Source organism: Octopus bimaculoides, chromosome 8, assembly GCF_046866305.1.
Source record: "Octopus bimaculoides isolate indiv1 chromosome 8, ASM4686630v1, whole genome shotgun sequence".
NCBI classification, from domain to species: Eukaryota; Metazoa; Mollusca; class Cephalopoda; order Octopoda; family Octopodidae; genus Octopus; species Octopus bimaculoides.
The window spans coordinates 2,904,411-2,931,467 of record NC_142935.1 but is presented as its reverse complement, the minus strand read 5'-3'; the positions used below and the strand labels follow the sequence as shown (position 1 = coordinate 2,931,467).

Here is a 27,057-nt window from a genome sequence, read left to right as displayed (position 1 = left end):
CAGCTTCCTTAAATACTGAAAACAGTTTTTTGTTTTGCTCGTGTTTTGTGGCTATTTGTATTAGTTTCCCTTGCTTCTGGAGTAGGTATTTTTGCAGTCCTATGGTGGTTATTTTATAATAGTTTTCTAGCTGTATAAGACCCCTGCCACCTTCTGTGCGTTGTATATATAGCCTTTCTATGTCAGATTTTGGGTGGTGCATCCTATATCCTGTCATTATTTTTCTTGTTTTCCTGTCTATTTTACATAGGTCGTTTAGTGTCCAGTTAAGGATGTTGTAGCTGTAGCTTATAACTGGGACAGCTAAAGTGTTGATACCCATTATCTTGTTTTTAGCATTGAGCTCTGTTTTTAGTATTGATCTAACTTATTATTATTATTATTATTATTATTATCATTATCATTATTATTATTATTATTTTTTTTATTATTATTATTATTATTATTATTATTATTATTATTATTATTATTATTATTATTATTATTATTATTATTATTATTATTATTATTATTATTATTATTATCATTATCATTATTATTATTATTATTTTTTTTATTATTATTATTATTATTATTATTATTATTATTATTATTATTATTATTATTATTATTATTATTATTATTATTATTATTATTATTATTATCATTATCATTATTATTATTATTATTTTTTTTATTATTATTATTATTATTATTATTATTATTATTATTATTATTATTATTATTATTATTATTATTATTATTATTATTATTATTATTATTATTATTATTATTATCATTATCATTATTATTATTATTTTTTTTTTTATTATTATTATTATTATTATTATTATTATTATTATTATTATTATTATTATTATTATTATTATTATTATTATTATTATTATTATCATTATCATTATTATTATTATTTTTTTTTTTTATTATTATTATTATTATTATTATTATTATTATTATTATTATTATTATTATTATTATTATTATTATTATTATTATTATTATTAATAAGGCGGCGAGCTGGCAGAATCGTTAGCATGCCAGGTGAAATACTTAGCGGTATTTCTCCCGTCGCTTCGTTCTGGGTTCAAATTCCGCCGTGGTCGACTTTGCATTTCATTCTTTCGGGGTTAATAAATATCTGTTGAGTAGTCGACTTAGCCCCCTCCCTCGAAATTTCAGCTTTTGAGTCTTTAGTAGAAACGATTATCATTATTCATCGTTTTGCTTCCTTGTTTCTTCCACTTCGTATCATATCCCCGCCTCCCTTTTACTTTGTCAGTCTTCAGTGATATTTTGTAACTGTCAAAGACGTTACTTACGTCTTCATCTTCTTTATTATCTTCTTCATCATTTCAAAATTCCTAACAAGCAAGACACTAACAAGTCACATCACGTCTTTGTAGAAAGAACATCTTGACAATTATATCAAAAATTAAGTTTCTTCACTACTTACCTTCAACCACGACATTAATATATCTGCCTTCTGTGTTTGTGGGTGGGGGTCTTTCTCTTTCTCTATTTACCTGTGTGTGTGTGTGTGTGTGTGTGTGTGTCTTTCTCTTTACCTCTGTGTGTGTGTGCGTGTGTGTTTCTTTTTTCTTTTCCACCCTTGCGTTTGGAACTTGTCCACTGCAGGTTTCTCGCATTATCTTTCTTAGATCTTCAACTAAAGGAGATAAATTTTGTTTAGTGCTTGGTTGCATTCTACAATCTCTCTCTCTCACTCCCACTCTCTTCCTCTCTCTCTCTCTCTCTCTCCCTCCCTCTTCCTTCTCTCTCTCTCTCTCTCTCTCTCTCTCTCTCTCTCTCTCTCTCTCTCTCTCGTTATCAAGATTTACCTTTTTCAAAACTTGTTGATGAAATTTTTTTCCCAGTTTCTTTCTAAAGTTGTCGTCTGTTTTACTTTAAAACAATTTTCTTATTTCGGTTTTGAACACGCTAAAACTTTTCTTTCATCATTTAACCTAAAGTTATATTATTGAGTGTGTAACAGAGATAAGGTTAAGCTTTCAACACAAACATTATTACAGAACTGATGTACAGAGCATCAGTTTAACAAGTTTTGGAAGATTTCTACACAGATACCGGGATTCCATTTGCACGCCGTCCATTACCAGTGTCAAAACAAACATCACTGAAAACCGCTTAGCTTTATTTAAAACATTCCCAGATGTCATTTACTGTTATATTTAATCATTGATCGCTATTCTTAATTTTTGGTTTCAGGGATGATTCGATCGTTCGTAAATAGTCTTAAAATTGTATGAGATATATCATTTTACCATCCATCCACCCATTTTCTTCACCCATATTCCTGAAGAGTCGTTGGGGTAGACTCCTCAGGCATCTCTTCCATAGGGCCCTTATGCAACGGTCATTACACTTTCCAGCTGGATTCCCAAACATTAACAACTGAGACGATGTATATTATACAGCCATCTTGTTCTTTGTCCATCCTAAGATTTTGTGCCGATTGGTACCGTTTGAAATATCCGTCTTGCAATCCTTTCCAGCAATATTTTAGTCACATCTCTGCAGTACCAGAACTGTGACCGCTAAATGTGGTGAAGTAGCGGCTCGACATAGAGAGTCTCCTTGATCTCCGAGCAACAAACTCTGTCGAGTAACGTTACTCAAAAAATCATTCGAAGGAACCTCATTTCGGCCACTTCTAATCACAATTAATTTCAATGTACTATGGAGTTTGATGAGATAAATGTGGTATATATTAACCGTATTATAGAATAAGATTTACAGAGAGAGAGTTACTGCAATCTGCGTTGAAAGTCAAATACGTTCTGAAGTACTTACGTAATATGTTAATTGGGAGGTGCTAAATATTGTTGAACAACAAAAATAAACAAAAGCAGGGTTGACAACTCAAAATCATATATACATATATATATATATATATATATATATATATGGTGAGAATTTACAAAAAGACAAAAGACGAAGACGGGTGTGTAAACAACAAACAGGTGTATTAGTTTAACGCTCGGGAAGTGAGAAAGTCTTTTACGTTTCGAGCCTACGCTCTTCGACAGAAAGGAACAGAAATAAACAGGGAGAGAAAATATAAAAAGGTTTAGTGGCTAGCGATGTATGTATGTATGTATGTATGTATGTATGCATGTATATGTATATATGTATATATATATGTATGTATGTATATATATGTATATGTATATATATATATATATATATATATATATATATATATATATATATATATATATATATATATATATATATATATATGTATATATATATGTATATACATATATATGTTTTCGAATTTCATGTTGTTTACGGTTTGTGATGTACCCCCCATGTATGCATATATATATATGTGTGTGTATGTGTGTACATATACATATATATATATATATATATATATATATATATAATTTATATTATTATTTGATTGAACAACATGCATCCATTTCCAAGTTAGTTTATCTATCTATCTATCTGTATATATATATATATATATATATATATATATATATATATATATATATATATATATATATATATCCATCTATCTGTCTATATATAATAGTCTGATGCGCCAGTGTCCCAAGTAATTAAAAATAGAAATAGATAGAGTAATGTGAGAAAGGCAAACTGAAATATGTCCGATAACAACTTTGGCCATATTTCAGCCGTATTAAACCTCCTCAGTGAAGCATAGCCATTCATATTTATTCGGTATGACAGTAGCCAACAGCAAGACCTACAGTACGTTTCTCATCGTCAGCACAAGCCTGAGTGACCATCGTCAAGACAATAGAGTCTGAGACGATCTGTTTAATCAATATATATATAATAGGCAACGTAGATCAATACTGTATCAATTTCGCAATATTGACAGACGTTGTCTGGTAGAGTTGTGTTTATTGCATCTTGTGTGTGTTAGATGGAGAGAGAGGGGGGGAGAAAGTGAGATGGAGAGAGAAAGAGAGAGAGGGAGAGAGAGGGAGAGAGAGAGAGGGAGAGAAAGAGAGAAAGAGAGAGAAAGAGAGAAAGGGAGAAAGGGAGAGAAAGAAAGGGGAGAGGGTGGGGAGAGGGTGGGGAGAGGGTGGGGAGAGGGTGTGGGAGGGTGGGGAGAGGGTGGGGAGAGGGTGGGGAGAGGGTGGGGAGAGGGTGGGGAGAGGGTGGGGAGAGGGTGGGGAGAGGGTGGGGAGAGGGTGGGGAGAGGGTGGGGTGGAGAGAGGGAGAGAGGGAGAGAGGGAGAGAGGGGAGAGAGGGAGAGAGGGGAGAGAGGGAGAGAGGGAGAGAGGGGAGAGAGGGAGAGAGGGAGAGAGGGGAGAGAGGGAGGGAGAGGGCAAACAACACACACACACACATAGATGTGTGTGTGTGTGTGTGTGTGTGTGTGTGTGTGTGTGAGTGTGTGCTTATAATGAACTTTGGTTGGCCGGCCCGATGCAATAGTAAAAGTCACTTGCTAACAGTGTCGCACAGTGGGACTGAAACCAAGGTCAGACGGTTGGGAAGCAAGCTTCTTAACCACCCAGCAACTCTTGGTTACGTCTTGCTCGCATGATTTCTCGATTTGAACGATCACCGATTGATTTCCCATCTGAATTATTACCAGTGATGAATTGTTGAAATTTCTAATAGATTCCCTTCATTAGAAGCAAGACATTCTCAACAGTTCATTCTACGTGCCTAAGTTCACCGAGGCAAACTATCTCTCAGATTTTCTGATAACATTCTCGGATGTCGGACCCACTTTGAAAAGAACATACCCGATTCTATCTGTGCACAGCGTATCACATAGGGGTGGATTAGATGCACACCAATTTCAGCAGCGCATATTGAGGAGGAAAAAGACTTCATTATAATAAAGCATGTTATATAGGCCAGACTTCACATGTGGGACCCGGGGTGGATTTTTGAGACGTTTCTTTAATAATAAAGTACGTCTTATGACATCAAATACGGGGAAAACCTCCTCTTGAGTATATTTACTGGCCAAATCTCAAGATCGCTTCATGTATTTACGAGACTAAGAAGTTAATTGACGCAATAAAAGTGAAATTATGCTTATCTTAAACATCTTCACTACAAACATTATTTCTTACCTAAGTGGATATTATTCATCCTGAATTTAATTTAACAATTCTCAAATTTTATTTAAAACAAAATTGCATTTTTAATTTTATTTCATTTCATTTACCCACTTCCTTCGACTGCTTAGATTAGCAGAAAGTGCTAATAGCTGCGAGAGTGGGGAAGCGAAGAAAGAAATAACAAAAATACACCGGACTAAATTTCCTTCCAATCTACTTGATTTCCTCTGTTTTTAGTTCAAATATTACCAGAATCTCAATAAAATAACCGATATAATGGTTGGTTGGTTGGCTGGTTGGTTTCTGTAGTTATACATTACATCATATAGAAAGACAGAGCGAGTTACCATAAGAGATGCAAGATGAATACACATACTAGGCTTGATGAAAGGCAATAAGTATATGACCGCTGCCACGTACACACTTATTCTCGTTCTCTTAACATACATATGTATGTATGTATGTATGTATATATACACCTCTTGTCTTTCTTCCTAATGGCTCTCTCTCTCTCTCTCTCTCTCTCTCTCTCTCTCTCTCTCTCTCTCTCTCTCTCTCTCTCTCTTTCTTTCTCTCTCTCTCTCTCTCTCTCCCTGCGTACGTGTAAAATTCCATTGTATAAATCTAACACAGTGATTTTGTTTTTACTCCGTGAATATTATTTTATTTACTTCTATTTTAAGTTAACAAATACTTTTCTTTGGAAAATTAGTATTCGTTTCATTTTGTTTAAGCAACGAGAAATTTGATAGAAGTTCAATTATAATTGATTCCTGATGTAACCCCATGGTGGCAAAAGGATATTTTCAAAGTTACTCGTCATCTGACAGGCAGCACTCTAGTTAATAACATAAATACCGGTAATAGACAGGTCCTATTTTATTGGCCAATTTAAATAATCTTTCTCTAAGAATGCGTGGTTTTCTTCCAATATTATAAATCGTACACAAATAGTACGATCTATTCACCAGTGAGTAGGAAAAAAAAGTAGTGTTGCAGCTGCTAAGAAACAAAATTAGTGTTTTATTCTCGAACTGGTGACAATTATAACAAAAGTTAATTTTGAAAATGTCAACCGTTGAAGGCAAGAAATAAAGATCTTTATCAACACACATGCTATCTCTTTCAACACACAAGATACTACTTCTAATGGCTTCAAGGGATTTCTATATTAATCAGGATATATTACTGCTTTTTCAAATTGCTTTTTCATCAGTTTACTCAGGATTTTATCACGAATTTTCTCATTTACTGACTGCGTCTTTCTTCAGTGTCAATATTACTATTCCTGTCAGCTAGTTTTTGATCAACGTGTTTTTCTTGTAGGATTTTCCATATAGGCTACTGAATATCGCATTTCTGTACTAATATGTTTGAGCAAACAGTATTGCAGAAAGCTTACGTTAAAGATATAGAGCCATAAGGTGAATCAATGGGCAAATATCCAATACTTAAAAGCTTTGTTGTAAAAGGCATCGGTTTACTCTCCAAATAGCAAATATATGACGAAAAATTCTTGCAGTTTTATCTGCATGTATAATGGCTTTTAAATTGCTATTTATTTCATCCAATGGACATAAAGAATTGCCTTAAATACAAGTGGTGTGTGTGTGTATGTGTATGCGTGTGCGTGTGTAATAAATATACTTGTAAAATATCTTGGAACTCTGATGCAATCTCTGCATTTTAACCTAGAATTTGTGGAGGCGAAGGGGTCAGTTTGTTGGGCTTCTAACGAAATGAATATTTCCAATACTTGGATGTCTGCCACCAAGTAACAACAGGTGGCCAAGAAACTTATAAACATGGCCTTTACTTTTTAAACGTTGATCTCCTATATTTTTTTTGTTAATTACCACAGAATTAAGACACGTTCAGATGTTGTGCATACTTTGTTTTAGATTTGCATAAATCACACAGTTCAACAACTGATTCAATAAAAAAAAATAATCCAGAACATATAGAAACGAGAGGTTCAGTCTTTTAAGAGAACCACCCTTCATACTCAGTTATAGAATCTCGTTACCAAGAGTTTCTTGTCTTTGTTTTCTTTTTTCTGAAATCTGTCAATTCCCTCTCTGTTCCCAAAACATCTTTAGATCAGTAATACTTGCAGGGTGTAGGCTAAAAGAAGGAGGACTATTTTCTATCTTTTGTTTGCTCACTAGAAAACATGGAAGCGTTCCAATGACCACCCACTCACATGAATCCAAAGGTGTGACGAGAAATATCAGTATTATCTGGTCGAAAATCTTCTCTATCATGGCTACTGACAACATTAAGTGTTACTCGTTGATTATTTCGCTGACATAATCTGTGTTAAGTAGCATTCTCGTGTTAGAACAGGATGACAGTATTCCTTGGACAGTTGTTCTCTAGGAATCCTATGCCCAAGAGCGTTTCATGCCATACTCTTCGTTCTTCTGGATGTCTCCGATGAGTTTCCGTTGTTTCTCAGCATTCTCTTGTCAGAGAGAACGTCCTTGTCTTTGATGCAGTTTAGATGCCCACATTTGCTGCCGCCATTGCATCGTTACTTATTTTTGTTCTTCGTAAATCATAAATTATTCAATGGTAAAATGAATTTCTTCAAAATGGCTGTAAGAAATTAACCAATCAACTTCTTTCTGCGATGATGTAAGGGAGGGAATTAATATGGACATATAGCACTGGTGAGTCTAGCTTATTTTTTGTGTTAGCTTAAGACAGCTTAAGACAGACAGATAATGTTTCTTATTTAACAAAAGTTAACAGATGAATATGTATTTATAAGTTTCCTGGGGAGAAATTTTTGACCGGAGATTCATATTTTTGCTTACTTTTTAAAAAATGATTAATTTTTTATTTCATATTAAAAAATAGTAGTTTAATAACTTTTTCTCTTTTAACGATGATGTGGAGAAATGAAAACAGTTCGATTATTTTCGGAAAGCCAAGTTATTTCTTGGACATTCCTCATAATTGAAATTACATTTTGCAAACGTACGAATTGGGCAAGTCTACCCGATATTTTTTTTTTATTTATGTATTTAATTATCTAATTAATTGTCTGCTCTGTACGTGGTTGAAAGTAACGCAGGCGATAAAAAAGAACATTTCGTTTATGAATTTTTCCAAGATTTCTGATGTTCACATCGTGTGTTGAAACAGATATTAGATTTCGGAATGGTCATTTTTTTTGTTTTGCCAAATAAACATTCGTTCTTCATTTCATAGTTATTCTTCTTATGATTTCAGTGCCCTTGGTCCGAAATCTTTTGTCTCACATCTTGTCATCTCTTTAACGACTCCCCAGCTCACGTGTCTTCTCCTGTCCATGGACAATGTGTCTGTGAACTAGAAGGTAGCAACATGGAGAGCGTCCAGCAAATAGCTAACTTCATTCACCAAGGTTAACAGTAGATCATCCTAGCAAGCATCCTAAGTATAGGCTACAGGTCTTAGACACAGAACTCTGACTGGAAACTAAGAATAATAAGGTCCAGATATATATAGTGCGTGTGGATATTTGGCAAAAAAAAAGGACCATCCTAAAATATAACAAAAGAATATACCATTTGTTTATTTTCTTTCTTTGCATCTGTGGCCATGCTGCGTGCACACACACTATAGATAGATAGATATTATATATATATATATATATATATATGTGTGTGTGTGTGTGTGTGTGTGTGTGTGTGTGTGAGAGAGAGAGAGAGAGAGAGAGAGAGAAGACAAGAATATCTTATCTTCTCTATATATATTAAGCCACGGTTTTACTTCTAAATTACCTACTACCGTATACCTTATAACAAAGACCATACATAGTGACGTAATACACCCTTAGAGGGTTACATAACCTCTAACTTATATCTTGCTTTATATATATATATATATATATATATATATATATATAGAGAGAGAGAGAGAGAGAGAGAGAGAGAGAGAGAGAGAGAGAGAGACAGACAGACAGACAGACAGTAATTGCTAACCGAACTGGAAGTTCCGTGACAGTTGTATTGACATAACAATCATAATATTCATTCTGTGAAGGTGAAAGAAGGAGTTTGTGCGTGAACGGGGTGGGAATCTAGAAGCAAGTAAAAATTTATCCTTATTTCGAACTGCGTTCTTTGACGTTTGTTAAAAATTGTTGAAATGGGGTTTGTCTCTCCTGGATACAGATGTAGTCTCTATTAAAGCTATCTTCCCCCTCTATATCTTGTGCTTAGTACTTATCTCACGAGAAAAACATAACCTCGTTTCGTTGTATCCCGAGATTCAACGTACGTTTTCTTTCATTGCAGCGTCATTGACGAATACAGAAGCGTTTTTTCTCTTTCAGTTTTTTTTTTATTTCTTTTAACGGGTGGCTTATTTGTTATAAAAAGACATCCTTTAGTAGGCAGGATTATTATTTTGGGTGAGTATTCGTTGTAAAACTATTTTCGTGCTGTTGTAAAATTATTAAGATAATATTAAAAAATGACACAATCTTCTTTTGTTTATGATTATTACCACTGGAGTATTAGGTTGATTATGATAAACATTAAGGGAATAATTTGTATTATTTTATTTCATCATTGTGTTTTTTTATGCACTCGTCCAGCCTGCTAGACATCGCAGTCAAATCTTCTTGTAAACATACCTGCTTATCTTGAACTACAACAACACAACAACAAAGCTTGTTAGCAATTTCATAGTCCTATTCTGTATTCTCAAACAACTATTTCAAAGCAAAATTGAACAAAAAAAAAACTGAATTGGCTGAATCGATAGAGTGTGGCATTTGTCCTAGATCTTTGTCGCTTTCTTCACTGTTTACAATTATCCTCAACAGGTTTTTTTAATGTACCTTATCTTATAGATGTAATTTATGTCGCTGAATCCGAATTTATTATTCATTTATTCCAGAAAAAAATTTTGTCAAAATGTTACAGGTGTTCAAAATTCCATCATCACGTGGTGGGAGTGGGGAATCGGCATGTCAAAACATTGCTAGAAATAACAGTCAAGACATTAAAATATACACGAATGAAATTAACATTAAAACATTCGCGAGCAAATTAAATATTTAAAAGCTTTGGATCTTTTTTAAAACGGGGGCCACATTTTTCATTAACGAAACACTTTGAAACTTGGAACACTGGTAGAATGTGTCATATAAAACATCTTTTTCTCTTAGTCTTCTTAAAAAAAAAGAAATCCATAAATTATTCCATGTTAAAGTTGTCGTATTTCTGTAATTTCAACCAATCACTGACGTCCATTCAGCCGATATACATTAAGTGCCGACTACATAAACAAACGATTCTGAAACAATTAATCCTAACCCTAACCCTAACTCTAACCCTAACCCTAACTCTAACCCTAAGGTTAGGGTTAGGGTTAGGGTTAGGGTTAAAGCAAATTTAAAATGAAAAAAGCAAATAAAACGAAGAATCGTTTGTTTATGTAGTCGGCACTTAATGTATATCGGCTGAATGGACGTCAGTGATTGGTTGAAATTATCGAAATAAGACAATTTTTTACATGAAATAAATTCGAATACAAAAATATTTTTCTATTCTATAACACAAAATAGATAAGTATACGAAGTTTGAAAGTCTTTCGGTACCAAAAACACTACGTAAAACATTAATGAAAAATGTGGCCCCCGTTTTAAAAAAGATCCAAAGCTTTCACACATACAAGCATTTACATACTTCCCTCGTACACTCACACACATACAAACATACACTCACACAGAGTTGAAACGCAGTTTGATTTTTCTTTTAGTGTTGAATTTGGATATTTGTTATAAATACCTAAATTTTGCAAATTTTAAAGGCTAATAACTTTTTAATTATGGATTTATATGGAAAATGAATTTCATTTTCATAATTAGTATACAAAACTTAATTCATATACCAAATTTGAAAACAATGGGAACAAAATTGTAAACAGTGACGATAACCACAAAGATGCTTTATTCCTATTCGCTGCGCTTTGAGTTCATATCCCGGGGGGGGGGCACTTGTCCTTTCGTTATTTTTTTTTTTTTATAGTGGTGGGGGATATCGATAAAAAAAAAGGGTCTTAAAGCGGTGGTTTTGTGAGGACGTAACAACATAGAACCGGATGCCTTGTGGTGTTTGTTCCCGTTCAGAATTTAAATCTTTTTGTGGTCTGCTTGGTTAGTTGGGCCTATCCTTCGGAGGAGTTATAACGAAATTGTAACTAGTTATTCGGCAATTTCCGTAAAAAATTTTTACTTCTTTAGTATTTTTCTTTTTTCAGCTAAATAGTAAAAAAACAGAGTCACACACACACGCTCATACGTACGTACACCCGTCATTTTTCATGTACACGAGCGAGCTAAACAGTGAAACACACACTCGCACACACATATATACACCCACATACATACATATCATGTTTTCACGAACCGCCCAATAATGAGTCATGCGCACTGCCTTCTCACGTGACAAAATAATGAAAATAACAGCACAAAAATCTATATTATTTTACGTGGTCGACGTTTGAACGCTCTTAGTTATAGACCGAACGAAATAAAGTTACGAAGATCATATATACATGAAAATAGAAATAAAATTTACAAAACGTGAAATTTCTACAATTCTCGCTAGGAATAATACGAAATTGTACCCCAAATATTCTTTATAATAAACAAGCTAAAGAAAAAGTGGTACGTTGATATCAAGGATTACCTGAAATTGATTGTTAACAACAAACATTATCCACTCACTTGCGACGTAAGTTTATTATCTTGTCTGTCTTTTATGTACACAAACTGATACTAAAATTTGAGAAGGAGAAGGTGGTACATTAATATCAAAGATCACCTTTAATTGCTACATTGCCAGACTCAATTCAGTCGCCTGCTAGGTAAAGCCGTTAACATATCTGTTCCTATTTCTTAAGCGTGCACAGACTTATTTCAATTCACCGAAAGCCAAAGAAAAGCTATGCTAAATGAACTGACCTTAATTTCAATGGAACATTAGTGTTTAGAAATTTTAAGAAAATATATTACTACTTATATCTGCTTGATATTTCCTTTAATATTGTTTTTCATTTCTCACTGATTTGAATGATTCAGTCAGAAGCAAATTTAAAATATTGTATTGTTGTAAATTATAATGGAAATGTAAGATTTTAGTGGTGAGAGGTAGGTCGCTAGACTTGAACTGGCTTTCTGGGAAAGTGAGTTTAGAGAAATGCTTCCCAAAGTAGGCGGTGAAAAAATCTGATATGGTTGACGGGATCAAATCGGGTGTCAGTCAGGATTGTTAGAACGTTGGACGAGGTGTCTTGCAGTATTTGTCCTGGCTATTTGCAGTAAGTGCCATTGTTTAGAGCTCCTCAACCAAACACGGGGTTACTCCATCCAATCCAAAATAAGCCAACGGGGACAAATAGTCCTATAACCACCATGGATCAGTCGGTAAAGGTATACTGAGGTCTATATCCAGATCGATAAGGGCTCTTTGGAATGGCTATAGCATATTTCTGATTTCATCTAGATCTATAATCGATGAAAACCTAAAGTGTGATGCATTTAAAGAAAATTTCTGTCATTTCTGGCGATTCCCCGTCTTGGTTTCAGAAATTACTTAAAGGTAAGACGGCTAACACTTCATAAAGATTACAAAAGACATGAAATCTTAAGGAACTGTGTTTTGGTTAAAGACCGGATTGTCACAAATTTAATTACCTAAGACATCAAAACTGGATCGTTATTTTTGACAGTTGAGAACATTGTCAGCTTTTACGATTATTCTTGTACAGCACTTATTTGGGGATCTGTCTCGAAACACTGGTGTTGTGACAAAAGCTGTAGAATGCTGGTTCCAATCCCAGCAAGTGAGTACAATGCTGTTTATTTTCTCAGTGGATCAAGAAAAATAAATTTTAGTGATTTATTGGGTTCGATTAAATTGATTTTACCTCCCCTTCCAGACATTGAGGAACTATTACCAACACAAATCATTATTACCATCAAGTGATGCAGGTTTTGGATGTGTTAAGAAATTTGTTTCACAACTCCATGGTTCAGTGTATGGCATTCCGCGATACGGGCAAGCGTATTGAAACGAGGCCTCAGGTTAACCAACATTGAATTAGTGGAATTTAAGTGACAGAAACTGTGTGTCAAAGCCCGTCGCATATAGATAGGTGCATAAATGTTTCACCCATATACAGAGGAAGAAAGATGAAAGCATCAGCGAGAAAACTGTTAAACTGCTGCTTTTCGTAACATTTATGGTAATATTATTTTGTTTGGAGTTGGAAATATAATGAACAAGTGGTTTACTCTTTAAAAACCTCTGACCAACAATTCTACTGTTCATAAAGAGCGGAAATATTTGAGGTCAATATCGTCACTCTTAATAACAATGAGAAAAAGTAAATTAGTTTGGGTAGAAATTAACTTGTAAATCTTAGCCGTGTGTATAACAGATTAACAGGAAACACAAGCACAAGTGAACTGAAATTATTTTTCATAAAAATAATAATATTATCATTATTTCAAAAACTTTCTACTTCTGGTAAATGAACCTCGTAGCTTTAACTGTGTCATACGATTTAAAATCTTGATTATCGTCTTAAGTAGCGCCATCGTTACTAATTAGTGACAAAAAATAATCAATTAGAAACGAAAATAATCAATTTCACCTGACAAAACATTTTAGAATGGTTGTAAAACATTTAAAAATGTTCGCTAAAAAATAACTTAAATGATCACTTGAGATCTCTAAAACTATATTATTATTTGTAATTTTCAACAGATAAATTCATAAACGGTTTAAGCTTCCAAAAGACCGTGAAGATTTAATATTGTTTGAAAGAAACCAACTTTTGGAGTAATTTTTTTCTTTATAATTTGATCAGTAAAATAATTTTACATAATTCTAAAAAGCCAATAATCGTTTTGCTATGTAGCGTTTGTCTATCTATCTGTTTATCTATCTATCTACCTATCCATTTGTCGCTCTTTTTCTCCTTCTCTCATCTACATACACCTAAGTATGTATTGGAAGTCATATAATAGTAATTACTGAAATATTTTTGCCTTGGTTTCAGGTCGACGTGAGAAAAAGAAAATGCGTAACACGCTCAAAAATGTCAAGACTGCGTTTGTTTCTCTTTTATTCCTCTCCGTTTGTATTTGTGCCTATCGATACTGGACTGTCATTAAATCGCTGCGGCCTTTCGCCGTTTGCTTTACCAGTTCGGCAGATTTGGATGCCATGCGCTATATGATTCACAGTTTCGATAAAGTCATGAACGAATATAATATAACGCATTGGATCGAAGGTGGAACTTTACTCGGTGCTCACAGATATGGAGATATCATACCGTGGGATCACGATGGGGATTTTGGTTACTTACTCGCAGATAGAGCCAAAGTCGTAAGAGTTGTTGTTCCAGTTTTAAAAAACAAATACAGTATTTCGGTTGATCCTCTAAAGCCAACGGAAATGAAATACAAAGGTTTAATTATCGATCTTTATATATTTAAAGCCAGCGTTACAGACCCTGGCATGTTGACTCGTGCCGTACATACTGAACCGGAAGTTCTTGAAAAATATTTCGATATTGCAAAAAACCTAATTCTGCCGACTACGAGGTGTATGTTTGCTGGTCGTTTGGTCAATTGCCCTTCTCAGTCTGAGAAAGTATTGCGTTGGCGTTTCCAACATACGTTTAATATGACGTTTCCCTATAAACTGCAGTGTTGGTTACCTTGGAATTACATACGTGTTCATCAGATGAAAGTAAAAACCTAATATTTCGTGTGTTTTGAGGGTATTGTCAAGTGAGGTGGAAGCAAACGAGACCGTTGGGTAGGGAGGAATAAATGTTATAATATTTAGTTTCATTTATCCTGCTATATAAGGTCATCTTCGTTTTTTGCAAATAAGTTTTGAAAACAAGCAATTCCCTTAATTATATCCCCGACACCTTTTATACATTTTTGTCCTCTGACTGTGACGCATCAAATATTGAAATTATTTCAAAACTGATGGCAAGAATTAGTGTTCTTTGATTAATATTGAGACAGAATTAATGCAGTGAGCTGGCAGAATGGTTAGCACGCCGGGGAAAATGCCTGGCGGCATTTCGACCGTCTTTACGTTGCGTTCGAATTCTGCCAATGTCGACGTTGCCTTTCATCCTCTCTGGAGTGATAAAATAAGTACCAGTTGAACTCTAGGGTCAAAATAATCAACTTACCTTACCCTCAACATTGCTGGCCTTGTACTAACATTTGAAACTAATATTTAGACTGAAATTATATATTATTTACTAGGACTGAATTTTATTTTATTAAAAGTTGTAGCTGTAATCGGACATTATTTATCCTACAAAAACATTCTCAAATTAAAATTAGAAATTCAAATTATGCAAATGACTTTAACGAGATGCAACTGTCCAAGTTTCAACATAGATGAGATCAGAGGACTTGTTAAGCAGATCGAGTAAAGTAAATAGAAACCCTTGTAGGAGTTAATTGGGTTTTCAAAGTTTAAGACTGCAGAGTTTTAAGAGAGAGTAAATGAGATTGTATAGAATGATATGCAGGCTTTTCTGAGGTGCATTCGACACGTTCAAACGAGAATTAAAACCGGGGTGGAGTGACCTTATTGCTTTCTACCTGTTAATCAACGATGTCGCTCACCGCTCAACATAACACAGTTTAGCAGGCAATAGGAAACCAATATCATTTTATGGTATGAATTCTCGGAATTTAAATGGCGACTTGTGACAGTTCCTAAACAGAAATGACATTAAGTAAATTGGTCTAATCGTGGAATCGGAATATCGAGAAATTATTATCGCAAAGCTTTTTAGAAACATTTTTTGCTACAAGATCAATATTTGCAAAGAAGGAAGAGCTACGATCGTTTAACTTTGATCATAATAAAGTAGAATTGCTACAGTTTTGCGGATCCAGTGAAATTTGAACTTAAGACTCGCAAATTGTAAGTTAAAACTAACATAAGTCTCTTATTTGAAAGCCTTACTTTTTGCACCAGTTCACGTGTTCTCACATCGATTCTGATTTTGGATTAATATATACTAGAAATATGTTTGTACTCCCAAGTAACTTCCAATGGACATATCTCATTATTTCTCAATGATATATTTATAGTGAGAAATAAATGTTTTGTTTATGCTCTAAATCAGTCAATAAAGGATATTTAGTCTATTGAACTGTGTCTGTTTAATAAAACATACGACATCCTAGCAAACTTTGGACTTGTAGCAATAATGAACAAGCTGGTGAGTATCGTAGAGTATATAGGCTCCTTACGACGCAAATCTTGGATCCGATTTCAATTCCCACACACTAATAACCTTATAAAATTCTATTCTCTGTAATGTACACTTGTAATAATATATACATATAGATATACGTGTATACACACGTGCTTACACAATACACATGTATATACACACATATCTATACATACATACTATCTATCTATCTATCTATTTATCTATCTATCTATTTATCTATCTAGATAGATAGATAGATAGATAGATTGTGGTGAGGGGGGGGGGGGGTGAAAGCAAGGAAGGATATAATTATTCAATATTTTCTTCAAAATTTGTCTCCTGAAAGCATGAACTATTCTTGATGATCTCGGCATCATCTGGAAGCTGTCGATATTCCGCAAACTTTAGAGAAGATTTTTATGTGCCACTATGAAATACCTTCTTACGACTCCATTACTTGAACACTTACCAAACATCCGGAGACAAGGCTGGATCGCACAATCGTATGTTACGAGCTGTTTTGAATATTTCCTGTGAAAAAAAGCACCTGAAGACAGATAGAAAATATGGCAGTTGTCTTGCTTTCACCGATTTCACTGGAAACCCACAAATACACACGTGTTGCAGGACATTGTTAGAGAGCAAAACAAAAACTCATTAGTGATGCATTCCTATGCATACACCAGCACCGATATAGAGGTGTCAGCCGTTCAACTAATCATAGTGGTACACATTGAAATATTTTGGCTCGTAGAGATATCACTTGAACGCTTGTATTCCTGAAGTTTATTGTAGATGTTTTCATGGGAGGAGTTGGACTCATTTTCCCAAGTAAAAAAGAAAAGCACTAAAATAACTGTGCTGTTGTTGTTTACTGGATTTAGCGAATGAGGCCAATCTACTGATACGCATGGAGAACAAGAGAGAAACTGGGATTCGAAACTAGAATACCCTAGCTGTGAACACAATGCAGTGATGGTTACTAGACACGAACCGGCAACCTCTTCAGTCATTGGTCTATATGCTGTTGACTCAGCCCTTTTGTTTTCTCTCGGAAAGTGCGTAAGTAATCATGTTTTAAACAACTACTGATGTAGCATCCCAGATCTGCTGCTCAGAGAGTTTTGCTGGGTAGAATCCCAATTTCAAGAATATTTGTGAAAACGTGCAGAAAATTAATCAGCTTTGGCTTGTTTTAAATATGACCATAAATTTCTGCATAATTATTTTGCAATTTGCAAAGGAAATATATTTGGCGCTAATTCTGAATGTTGATGTTTTCGCTGATATAAGAAGAAAAATCGAAATTATATAATTTGTAAAAAGTGTTGAAGGGTTGTCAACTAAATAATGAATAAATTATTTTAAAATATTTAAAAGCTACAGTTAATCTAAAGAAAGTGTTTATCAGATATTGATCTATTATTAATTATTTTTTACTTTTATATCGGTTATTTTGTGGTGACCATCATAGAGTTGAATTCCCAAGGATACGGATTTCGATATCGGTAAGGTATTTACACTTAATCCCCTCATCAATGTCACACATTCCTTCATCTTCTCTGAATTGACGAAGCTGAGCAAAAATAAGGAATGCATTTTTTTTTATTTCCAAGCTATACTCTCTAGTGTCCAACAACACATGTCGCGACATCATAGCCAACACTCAGATCATATCCACATAACGCTGACAGAAGAAAATGAAAGATTTCAAAGGAAAGCCCGTTTAGACATACAAGAGACACGATTGTTCCGACAGTGAATTCCAGCCTGTAGAGTTTTTGTCACGTCATACAGACACTGCTACAATAATATCCAGTTCCTACAAACGAAAAAGGGCACATATCGACACAAAAAAAGCATCATATTCTTTGTTTTTCGGGGTTTTTTTTAAATATTTAAACTAATATTATTTAGCTGTCTTTTCAGAAAGAATCCTATGTTGAGATGCATATCGTCAAAGATGAATGCAGAGCCACAGGCATGATGATCGTTTGATTCAGAAATTCGTTTCGCAATGACGAAGAATATAATATTCATCAATCGACCATTTCTTTACCGCCTTTTCCACTGATTTGTGATATTGTGACTCTACAACCTACAATCATTTATCAGAAATAAGAAAGATGTGTCTGTAACTGGATTTGAACACCTAATCACACGCATTCTTCTAACTACCCACTCCGGAATTATAGGAGGCATAGGACTCGATCTCTAGTATTGTTTTCTATGAATAAATGACAAAATGCTCAAGATTTTCATTGCTGTTCTGTTCCTTGTTCTTTATTTGCAAAGTAAAACCAAAATATTGATTTCAAATTTTGGCACAAGGCCAGCAATTACTTGGGAGAGTGTAAGTCGATTACATCGACCCAATGCTTAAGAGGAACTTCTTTTATCGACCCCGAAAGGATAAAAGAAAAAGCGTTTTAATATGAGAGGCGATGACTTTGAGAGTCTGGTGAAAAGGTTATGGGGATATGTTTAGCATTCTTTTGAGAATCTGCAATATAAAATGTTTAACTACAACCAAACTATAAACTAAATTTATAGCTGGTTGCAACTACGCAGCTAACTTTTTTTCCTGTTTATATTTTAAAAGAGACACAAAATAAAATTCGAACCGGCAACAATTTTTCAAATGATTTTTCTTTGTCTTTATTTTATTGAGTTGAGATAGATTTAAAAAAAGATTAATAATTGTTGAGACAGAAGTATACGTCGTCTTTCATGGAACGGTTTTTAAATGTTATTCAAAACCAGAAGCGCTTATTTGGTCACATTTTGATTTTTCGATATTTGTTTTATTTGGTTTATTACAAAATACATATTTTGTTTTAATAGAAATATTGTATGGAATTATCTGGATTCTTGACCAGATAACAATCAGTAAAAAACAAAAACCTTACAAAACTTGAATGGTTATATTGATTGTTGCAGCAGTTGTATATGATGTAACTCTTTATCGAGAAGTCATCAGTTACATATTTTAAAATGTGTCAAAGCGAACAGATTCGAGTTTAGTATTGATTAAATCCAGCCAATCCTATTTGACAGACTAATTCCACAGATGTTACAATGTGCCAGTTTGTTGTTTAAAGAGAAGCATTTAAGTATTGTTCAAGACTTGTTTCTTTTTGTCGTTATTCAAATTCACAGCGACAAAATTAAAATGAAATCTTCTCGATATGTTTTGACAATTTATTTACTTATTTATATTAGCAGGTTGCACCACGGTAATAATTGCACATACTAATACTTCGATCAAAGCGTGTTCCTTTTGGACATTTCATTCGTATGGCCTGGTTACTGGGCAGACACAGTATGTAGTGCCTACAGGATCTCGGGTCTGCTAAACGTTTCCGAGGGGCTTTTGTACAATCTACATTGTTGACTGAAAGTAAAAAATAAGAAACAAAATCAGAGAAGAAAAACAAAATTTTTCTTTTAAATAAAATTGTAATAGTAATATCATTTTTTTGTATCTTGAGTATCTTTCAAAGGGTGGAATCTGGCATATGTGTAGCGTTCAAGAGAAATCGATATTTCAGCTACACAGACGAATATAAGGGAAGCAGTGTTTCTGACTAAACTATGTTTTTGGACATAAATCTTACACAATTTTCTTTACATTCATAAAGTATGTAGTGGAAAACTTAATCCGTTGGTATTGCTGACATTTGCAAAGTATCCAGTAAGCTGAATAATCTCTTGATTAATAAAATACAACGAAAGAATTGCTGAAGTTTGACCTTTTAGTGATCAATGGCTGACCATACTTATTCAGTTTTATTTTCTAGACAATCTGGTACCTATTCCCGATATTTAAGTGAATTGGTGCAATATCAGAAAAACAGAAATAGAAAAAAATATTTAGCTGAAGCCTAACACGCAAGAGTTTTAAGTTAATCTGTTCGAACATATTGCATCTTTTAAAAAACAAAATCAGTCTGAAATTAATAACCAACATTCTTCCATATATATGTGTGTGTGTGTAATCTTATTCGTGTGTTTTATATTTTTATGAGAAGGTCATGATAAACTATTTGGAAAGGTGTAGGATTGTTGGCCCAGGAGCTAACGAGATACTGCCAGTTCACCATCTTGTAATTAAATAATATCAAGAAAAGAAATTAAGACTCCTACCTCTTGCCGCCCTTGTTGTAAATTCTAAAATGGTATTTGGTGGTGGAATGTCATCTGGATACTCGTAATCAACATCAGAAGACAGCAAAATGTTACTGATTTTGGTCGTCAGCGGAAATCTACCTTGTCCGCATGAACCAGTGAAGTCATCCATCTCCAGGGACCAGATAAATGCCCCGGCCAGGCCTTTGTTGATGATATTTTGAGCCTTTGAAAAGAAAGAAAAAGCAAGTTAACAGATAAGTATTTATTTATTTCAGGTTCATATTTGTTTTATTGAATAAGGTGTCGAATTCCCTACAAAAGGGTATCTTGGTACTGGTGATTTATCGTATGCATGAACGAATGGATGAGACATTTAATATCTAATAACTTAATTCATCATGCACCAAAGTAGTAGACTCACACATACACATATATAAGCACAGGTGATTGCTTACAGATAGCCATATGTTTCGCTGTATACGAGCTCATCAAATGAACGAGAATAAAATTTATAGTTCAACATTGAAGGGACGATTTGGAAGTTTTTCTAAAAATTAGTAAATACGATTAAGAAGTTTTATATCATAATGAATGATAGAAGAGTTTATTATTATTGGCAGTAGATGAATTGTGGTTAAACAGAGACAAGGAACAGGTTAGTAACATAAGGAAAATAGATGAAAATGTATGAAGGAAGGAAATGAGAAAATATGGGAGAAACATGATGAGGAAATTGGTAGTCATTTATTTCTTTGTAAAATAGTTCCTAAGAAATGTCTGAGAAAAATACATAAAGTTTCCGGAGATTATAAATTTATAAAGGAAGAAATAGATGTAAAGAAAAACATATTGATAAGTCGCTGGTGAGAGAGACGGGAATTGCACATACGATGTCAGCTGTTTTGAAGATGATGTGTATAAGAGAGGGAAAGGAGAAAATGCAAAGAAAGTAACGATAATAGAGAACAAAAGATGGGGAGGAAACGAGTTTGGTTTAAAATAATTAGTTGATTGTGTGAGAGATCTGCAGAGTAGTGGAGAGATGAGGTGGACAAGGGGGCAAAATACACGGAGAAGACTGCAAAGTAAGTTTACAAATGTGGGGCTTATGGTAGGTGTAAATTAACAGTTGAGAAAATTAGTTGGGTTTCTGAGAACAACAAAAATTAGTGAAATGAAATTAACTAAAGAAGAGAGGATGCCATAAACGATTAAGAAATGGTAGTCAACAATGAGAAGTATTTAGAATTGTTTGTTGTGCCCTGAAAGGAACAGGTACTAAAATTCTATGTCGAAAATTCAGAGTTCAGGGTGTAAAGTAAAATAAAAATAAAAAGTAACTAGATAAAGGTAGATGAAGCATTAATACAATCACGGAGTGAAGAAAGAACACAGCTAAAAAATAAAATACAAAGGTATCCACTCAATAAGCAGAATTTAGCAGATTACTCGTAGCAAGTAGAATGGCTGTGTTTCAAGCAAAAATTGCGAGGTTTTTATTACCAATATAGAACTTCACTTTGTAGTTAGTGTTCTTCTCCTTTAACTCTCAAATATTTGTCGACATTTCATATTTTCTATGTAGGTTTCTAAGTGTATGAGTGTGGTTGCTGTAGCTTAATTTTAACAGAATTTGTGGAAGTAAGTGTAGCTTTACTCTCCTTATTTTCATATTTAGAGCTATTCGCAGTCTATTTAATACTATCCATTAGGTTCATGTTTACCTTAATGTATTGTATATGGGAAAATATATTTGATTTTTATTCCTGTGCATTTGTGATATGTATCTTTAAAATCTAATACTCTTCAGGGTGTCTATAATCAAAAAGCAAATTTTCCTTCTTGCCTGGAAAGAAGACAAAGATCTACCCTGCAAATTTATTTCGTTATAACTCGAAATTTACATCAATATCGCTACACATAAAAATGAGACAATTGAAAGGATGTAAATCTGAATTCTAAACGATTGGGAAATTTAAGAAAAATATCGTACTGCTGTTAGGAATACTAGAGGCCACGATAGCGCTCTATAGCTATTCTTTTCAAATTTCTTTCATGCATAAGTTTCATTAACACAGAGGCATACATAGACACACACAAACTCAAACACTCTCTCTCTCTCTCTCTCTCTCTCTCTCTCTCTCTCTCTCTCTTCTCTCTCTCTCTCTCTCTCTCTCTCTCTCTCTCTCTCTCTCTCTCGCTCGCTCGCTCTTTCTCTCTTTCACACACACACACATATATATATATATATATGTGAACGACAATCCACTTTGTTACATACGTTTTACAATTTCTTTTCTTAAAGTTAATATGACCGAAAATGAAATATGAATACAACAATCAGAAGACGGTTTCCTATGTGTATCAAGATTGAGATTTAGTAAATATTTCCGCATCCCGAAAAGGACGACTAACATCAATACAAAGTAAAAGGAGGTTAAGTGTGTTTCACAAAAAAACAGGAAGAAAAATATATATTAAACTATATCTTTATATATTTCACATATTTTGAACATAGTTGAGTCGGATTTTACTAATTTGCCACGTAGAAAGACGGGCATACAAAAATATATGGTGTTTTGCAAATTATTGACTAACTTCGAGGAAAAATATTCTGATATCATATAAAGAATACACGTGAAAAATATGTATGTAGGAATGTGCACACACTTGCACATATGCACATATGCACATAATGCATACATACCTAAATATATATATATATACAAGAATAAGGGCAGGGAATCGTCAATTAATAATAGAATTAATAATTAACAATTTTGCCAAGTAGTTCAGTATGAAAAAACCTTTATCGGTAAAACCATTTATCATCATAAATATACAGGGATTAGCATTGAGTTGCTTCTCCAACATACTGAAAATTTAGAAATAGCAGTCAAAGAACTACTGATTCTAAACTACAAATTTTTTTTCTAAATGGATGGCCATCCATTTAGAAAAAAAATTGTAGTTTAGAATCAGTAGTTCTTTGACTGCTATTTCTAAATTTTCAGTATGTTGGAGAAGCAACTCAATGCTAATCCCTGTATATTTATGATATATATATATATATATATATATATATATATATATATATATATAATATTTAATTAGATTGCGGGTGACACGTAAAAGCACCCACTACACTCTCTGAGTGGTTGGCGTTAGGAAGGGCATCCAGCTGTAGAAACTCTGCCAAATCAGACTGGAGCCTGGTGTTGCCATCCGGTTTCACCAGTCCTCAGTCAAATCGTCCAACCCATGCTAGCATGGAAAGCGGACGTTAAACGATGATGATGATGATGATGATTGTAACTCGAAACTACATGATTGTGACGGTGAGTTAAATTTGTTAAATATATGTTATTAAAGTACATACAACCACAAACAAATTTTTGGAATGCTATTATTTATGTCCAATATATGTAAAATATATGTGCGTGTAAGTGTGTGCGTGTGTGTGTACGTGCATATGTGTGTGTGTGTGTGTGTGTGTGTGTGTGTGTGTGTGTGTGTGTGTGTGTGTGTGTGTACTTGGGTGCATCAAATATATGTACATACACATATATGTAACTATGCCAAAAGTTGAAGAAAAAGATCTGAAATTTATGCCTACACCAAAAGTCACATATTAGAGATCAGCCTATAAGTCTGTCGAAAATAATAATTGTTCTACTTTTTCATCGATAAAAATAATTTAAACTGAATCTTTGATAAGAAATTAATCAAAATTCAACCCATCAAGAAGAAAAATTTTTATCTAGCCTAGTATTTTGATATCCTTTCCAAATTCCCACTTAACAATTCTTGTGGCGTAAGTCAGTTCATACATATTAGTCAGTATATCAACATAAAAATCGGAAGAATATTCCAATTGTGAACTGTCAAAGTAGAAATTTGATCTACTGCATCAAATGTCAGAATCATAAAGAAATATATTTTGGTCAGACAGGAAACGTACTATTAGAACGTGCCTGAGTACAACGGCAACAGTTGAGAAACTTTTATGTCAGTGAAATCTCATTAAGTTATCACTTAGAAACATGCGGTCATAGAATGTTTTTACGACTCAAGTGGAGTTAGAAGTGTAAAAGAAAAGAAATTTACTGAGAAGTTCAAACATATTCTCAGTGGTTTCTACTATGAAGAATAATATTAATGTTGTTTTGCATTAAATTCTACTTAGAAACTGTTCTTATATTAATAATAGTATTAAGTTCAATTTGAATTCAATTTCATTAAAAAAATATTTAAGGCGGAACTACTGTTTGTAGTATCAGATGTTTCCCAAGATTTGACAGTAGCTGAATCCTCTGTTGATGACTTTGACGGGTTAAAATCTTTTTATGAATAAGCGTTGTAGATGCCGCCATGTGCCATATTCAAGCTGCACGCTGATTGGTTAAAATAGGTTTCGCAAGTGTCAGCCTGCGGGAGCCTGCCAAAAGGTATTTAAAGGAAAAATTCAGCCATTTGACAGAATTTTTCAATTGCGAACTGCATTAGTTGTTTGTTAATGCTGCTTCTCCATAAACATTTATCTGATTTGTTAACAAAACGTGAAAGTAGTTGTGAAAATTGTAACATAGTGTGAAAATCGAACCGTGTTAGATTTTGATTGACTAATCTGTACACAGCTTTAGTAATCTGCATATAGATAGATAGATAGATAGATAGATAGATAGATAGATAGATAGATAGATAGATAGATAGATAGATGGATGTACATATATATATGATATATATGCATATGCGTATGTGGTTGAGTGTTGTGAGTGCGAGAGTATGTATGCGCATATAAGTGTTGTGTGTGTATGTGGATAGATACATATACACACACATACATACACACACACACACATACATATATATATATATATATATATATATATATATATATATATATATGTATATATATGTATATATATATATATATATATATATATATATATATATATATATGTGTGTGTGTGTGTGTGTGTGTATATATATATATATATGTATATATATATATATGTATGTATATATATATATATATATATATATATATATATATGTATATATATATATATATATATATATATATATATATATATATATATATATATATATATATACACACATAATGCATAAACACAAGTTGCAACTAATATATTTTTACAGGCTATTCAAAATATAACAGTTAACAAAGTTTTATAAAGATATAACAGTAATTATATTAAACAAATATAACCTTTAGAAAATCTGTCTGTGCATGCAAAGAAATTTTTTACAAGATATAAAATTGAATTATAATACTACGTAGATAAAATATGAAATAGTTTATCGACGTAATTCAATTGATGTCTTCATGCTGTTAGAATATTTGCAACTCTGTATACGAACCCTCGCAAGTATATGTCGATTTCCACTCGAAGATAAAGTCTCAGATCTCATTGTTAAAAACTAATGATCCTCAAAATTACTTAGCTTCGATCGTTTCGTTTGTTACCTTAATTCTCCTTTCGCTTAGATGTGCGCACATTTCATTTTTATCTCTTCTTCAATCTTCAATCAATGTTTTCTCTTATTTTGTTTTTTTGACACATGTCTAAGAGGAGAATTTTGTCCAGGGAGTAGATCAGTAACGGAAGGTTTTCTCACGTCCAAGCGCACTTGAGCGTGTCGAATGTAACTTTACATACATATGTTTCATTCAACGTTACGTCACACGACATTATCTTTTTTTTTTATTTGCATTTGTTGTTTACTGGTTCCTTCTTGTTTCGAGTCTTCATTCGCTGCTATTTTGATTTCTTTATTTGTTCCTCTACTTTCCTTATTTCATTGTTATTTTGTTGTGTATCTACAAATGTAAAACTGCTGAAGGCATTACAAATACTGCGTTCCCCTTCTAACTCGTTTATTTCACAATCCCAAGAAGGTTTCCAGCATTCCTCTAATTCAGTGCTATCTTAATCGGCTTCTAAAGTCCCAAATTATTATGTTTATCTTTATTATTCTGAGATGATTTTTATAAAATTATTCAGATCCTTTAACTTTCAGCACATCTCTTCTACTTGAAGCAACTTTAGAATTATTCCAGTCGTTTTTGTTGTGTTTTTTTTTAACCAAGGTAACCAAATCTAGCATTCTCTTCTTTTCTTTTTCTGTCCTTCTTTTTTCTTCCTAAGGTGGCGAGCTGGCAGAATCGTTAGCACGCCGGACAAAAATTCTTAGCAGCATTTCGTCTGGCTTAACGTTCTGAGTTCAAATGTCAACGAGCTCAACTTTGCCTTTTTATCCTTTCGGGGTCGATAAAATAAGTACTAGCTGAGAAGAGGGGTCGATGTTCGACAAATTCTCTCTCCCACAAATTTCAGTCCTTGTGCCGACAGTGGAGAGGATTATCTTTGCTTCGAAAGGTGTTTCTTCAAAGCGACATTTTATCTTAATACTCAATCGTTTTAACTCAGATAAATATTATATTATACAATGTTTTGACGAAACATTTATAATACTATATTAAAAGAAGCATTGTATAACACTAAATTGGAACACAGAAAGCAAGAAAAAAAGAACAGCTTCGATGGAAAAG

At 33.4% G+C, this 27,057-nt stretch overlaps 2 protein-coding genes across 7 annotated transcripts in view; one reads left to right on the top strand and one right to left on the bottom strand.

The window, feature by feature from the left end:
• Nucleotides 1–9,382: 9,382 nt before the first annotated feature.
• On the top strand, nt 9,383–18,677 carry LOC128248502 (uncharacterized). 5 transcript variants are annotated; one of them, XM_089356028.1, is made up of 2 exons: nt 9,383–9,483; nt 14,148–18,107. In XM_089356028.1, the coding sequence occupies exon 2, from the start codon at nt 14,168–14,170 to the stop codon at nt 14,852–14,854; it is 687 nt and encodes a 228-aa protein (XP_089212154.1). In that variant the 5' UTR covers nt 9,383–9,483; nt 14,148–14,167; the 3' UTR covers nt 14,855–18,107. The 5 variants fall into 5 exon arrangements, 4 of the variants coding, with proteins under 4 accessions (XP_089212154.1, XP_052825836.1, XP_089212155.1 ...); XR_016242805.1 differs by lacking the exons at nt 9,383–9,483; nt 14,148–18,107 and adding exons at nt 11,132–11,815; nt 18,279–18,677; XM_052969876.2 differs by lacking the exon at nt 9,383–9,483 and adding an exon at nt 11,175–11,815.
• Nucleotides 18,678–18,982: 305 nt separating this feature from the next.
• Nucleotides 18,983–27,057, bottom strand: part of LOC106878296 (chitinase-3-like protein 1) — a 43,519-nt gene continuing 35,444 nt past the window's right edge. For both annotated transcript variants that reach the window (XM_089356025.1, XM_089356026.1), the window contains exons 10-11: nt 20,496–20,703; nt 18,983–19,743 (exon numbers count right to left, since the gene is read on the bottom strand). In XM_089356025.1, the coding sequence (XP_089212151.1) occupies nt 19,568–19,743; nt 20,496–20,703 (384 nt within the window). In that variant the 3' untranslated portion in view covers nt 18,983–19,567. The remainder of the gene's footprint in view (nt 19,744–20,495; nt 20,704–27,057) is intronic.

What these genes read in the sequence shown, in the direction of transcription:
- LOC128248502 (XM_089356028.1), top strand. Translation starts at nt 14,168, where the DNA reads ATGCGTAACACGCTCAAAAATGTCAAGACTGCGTTTGTTTCTCTTTTA.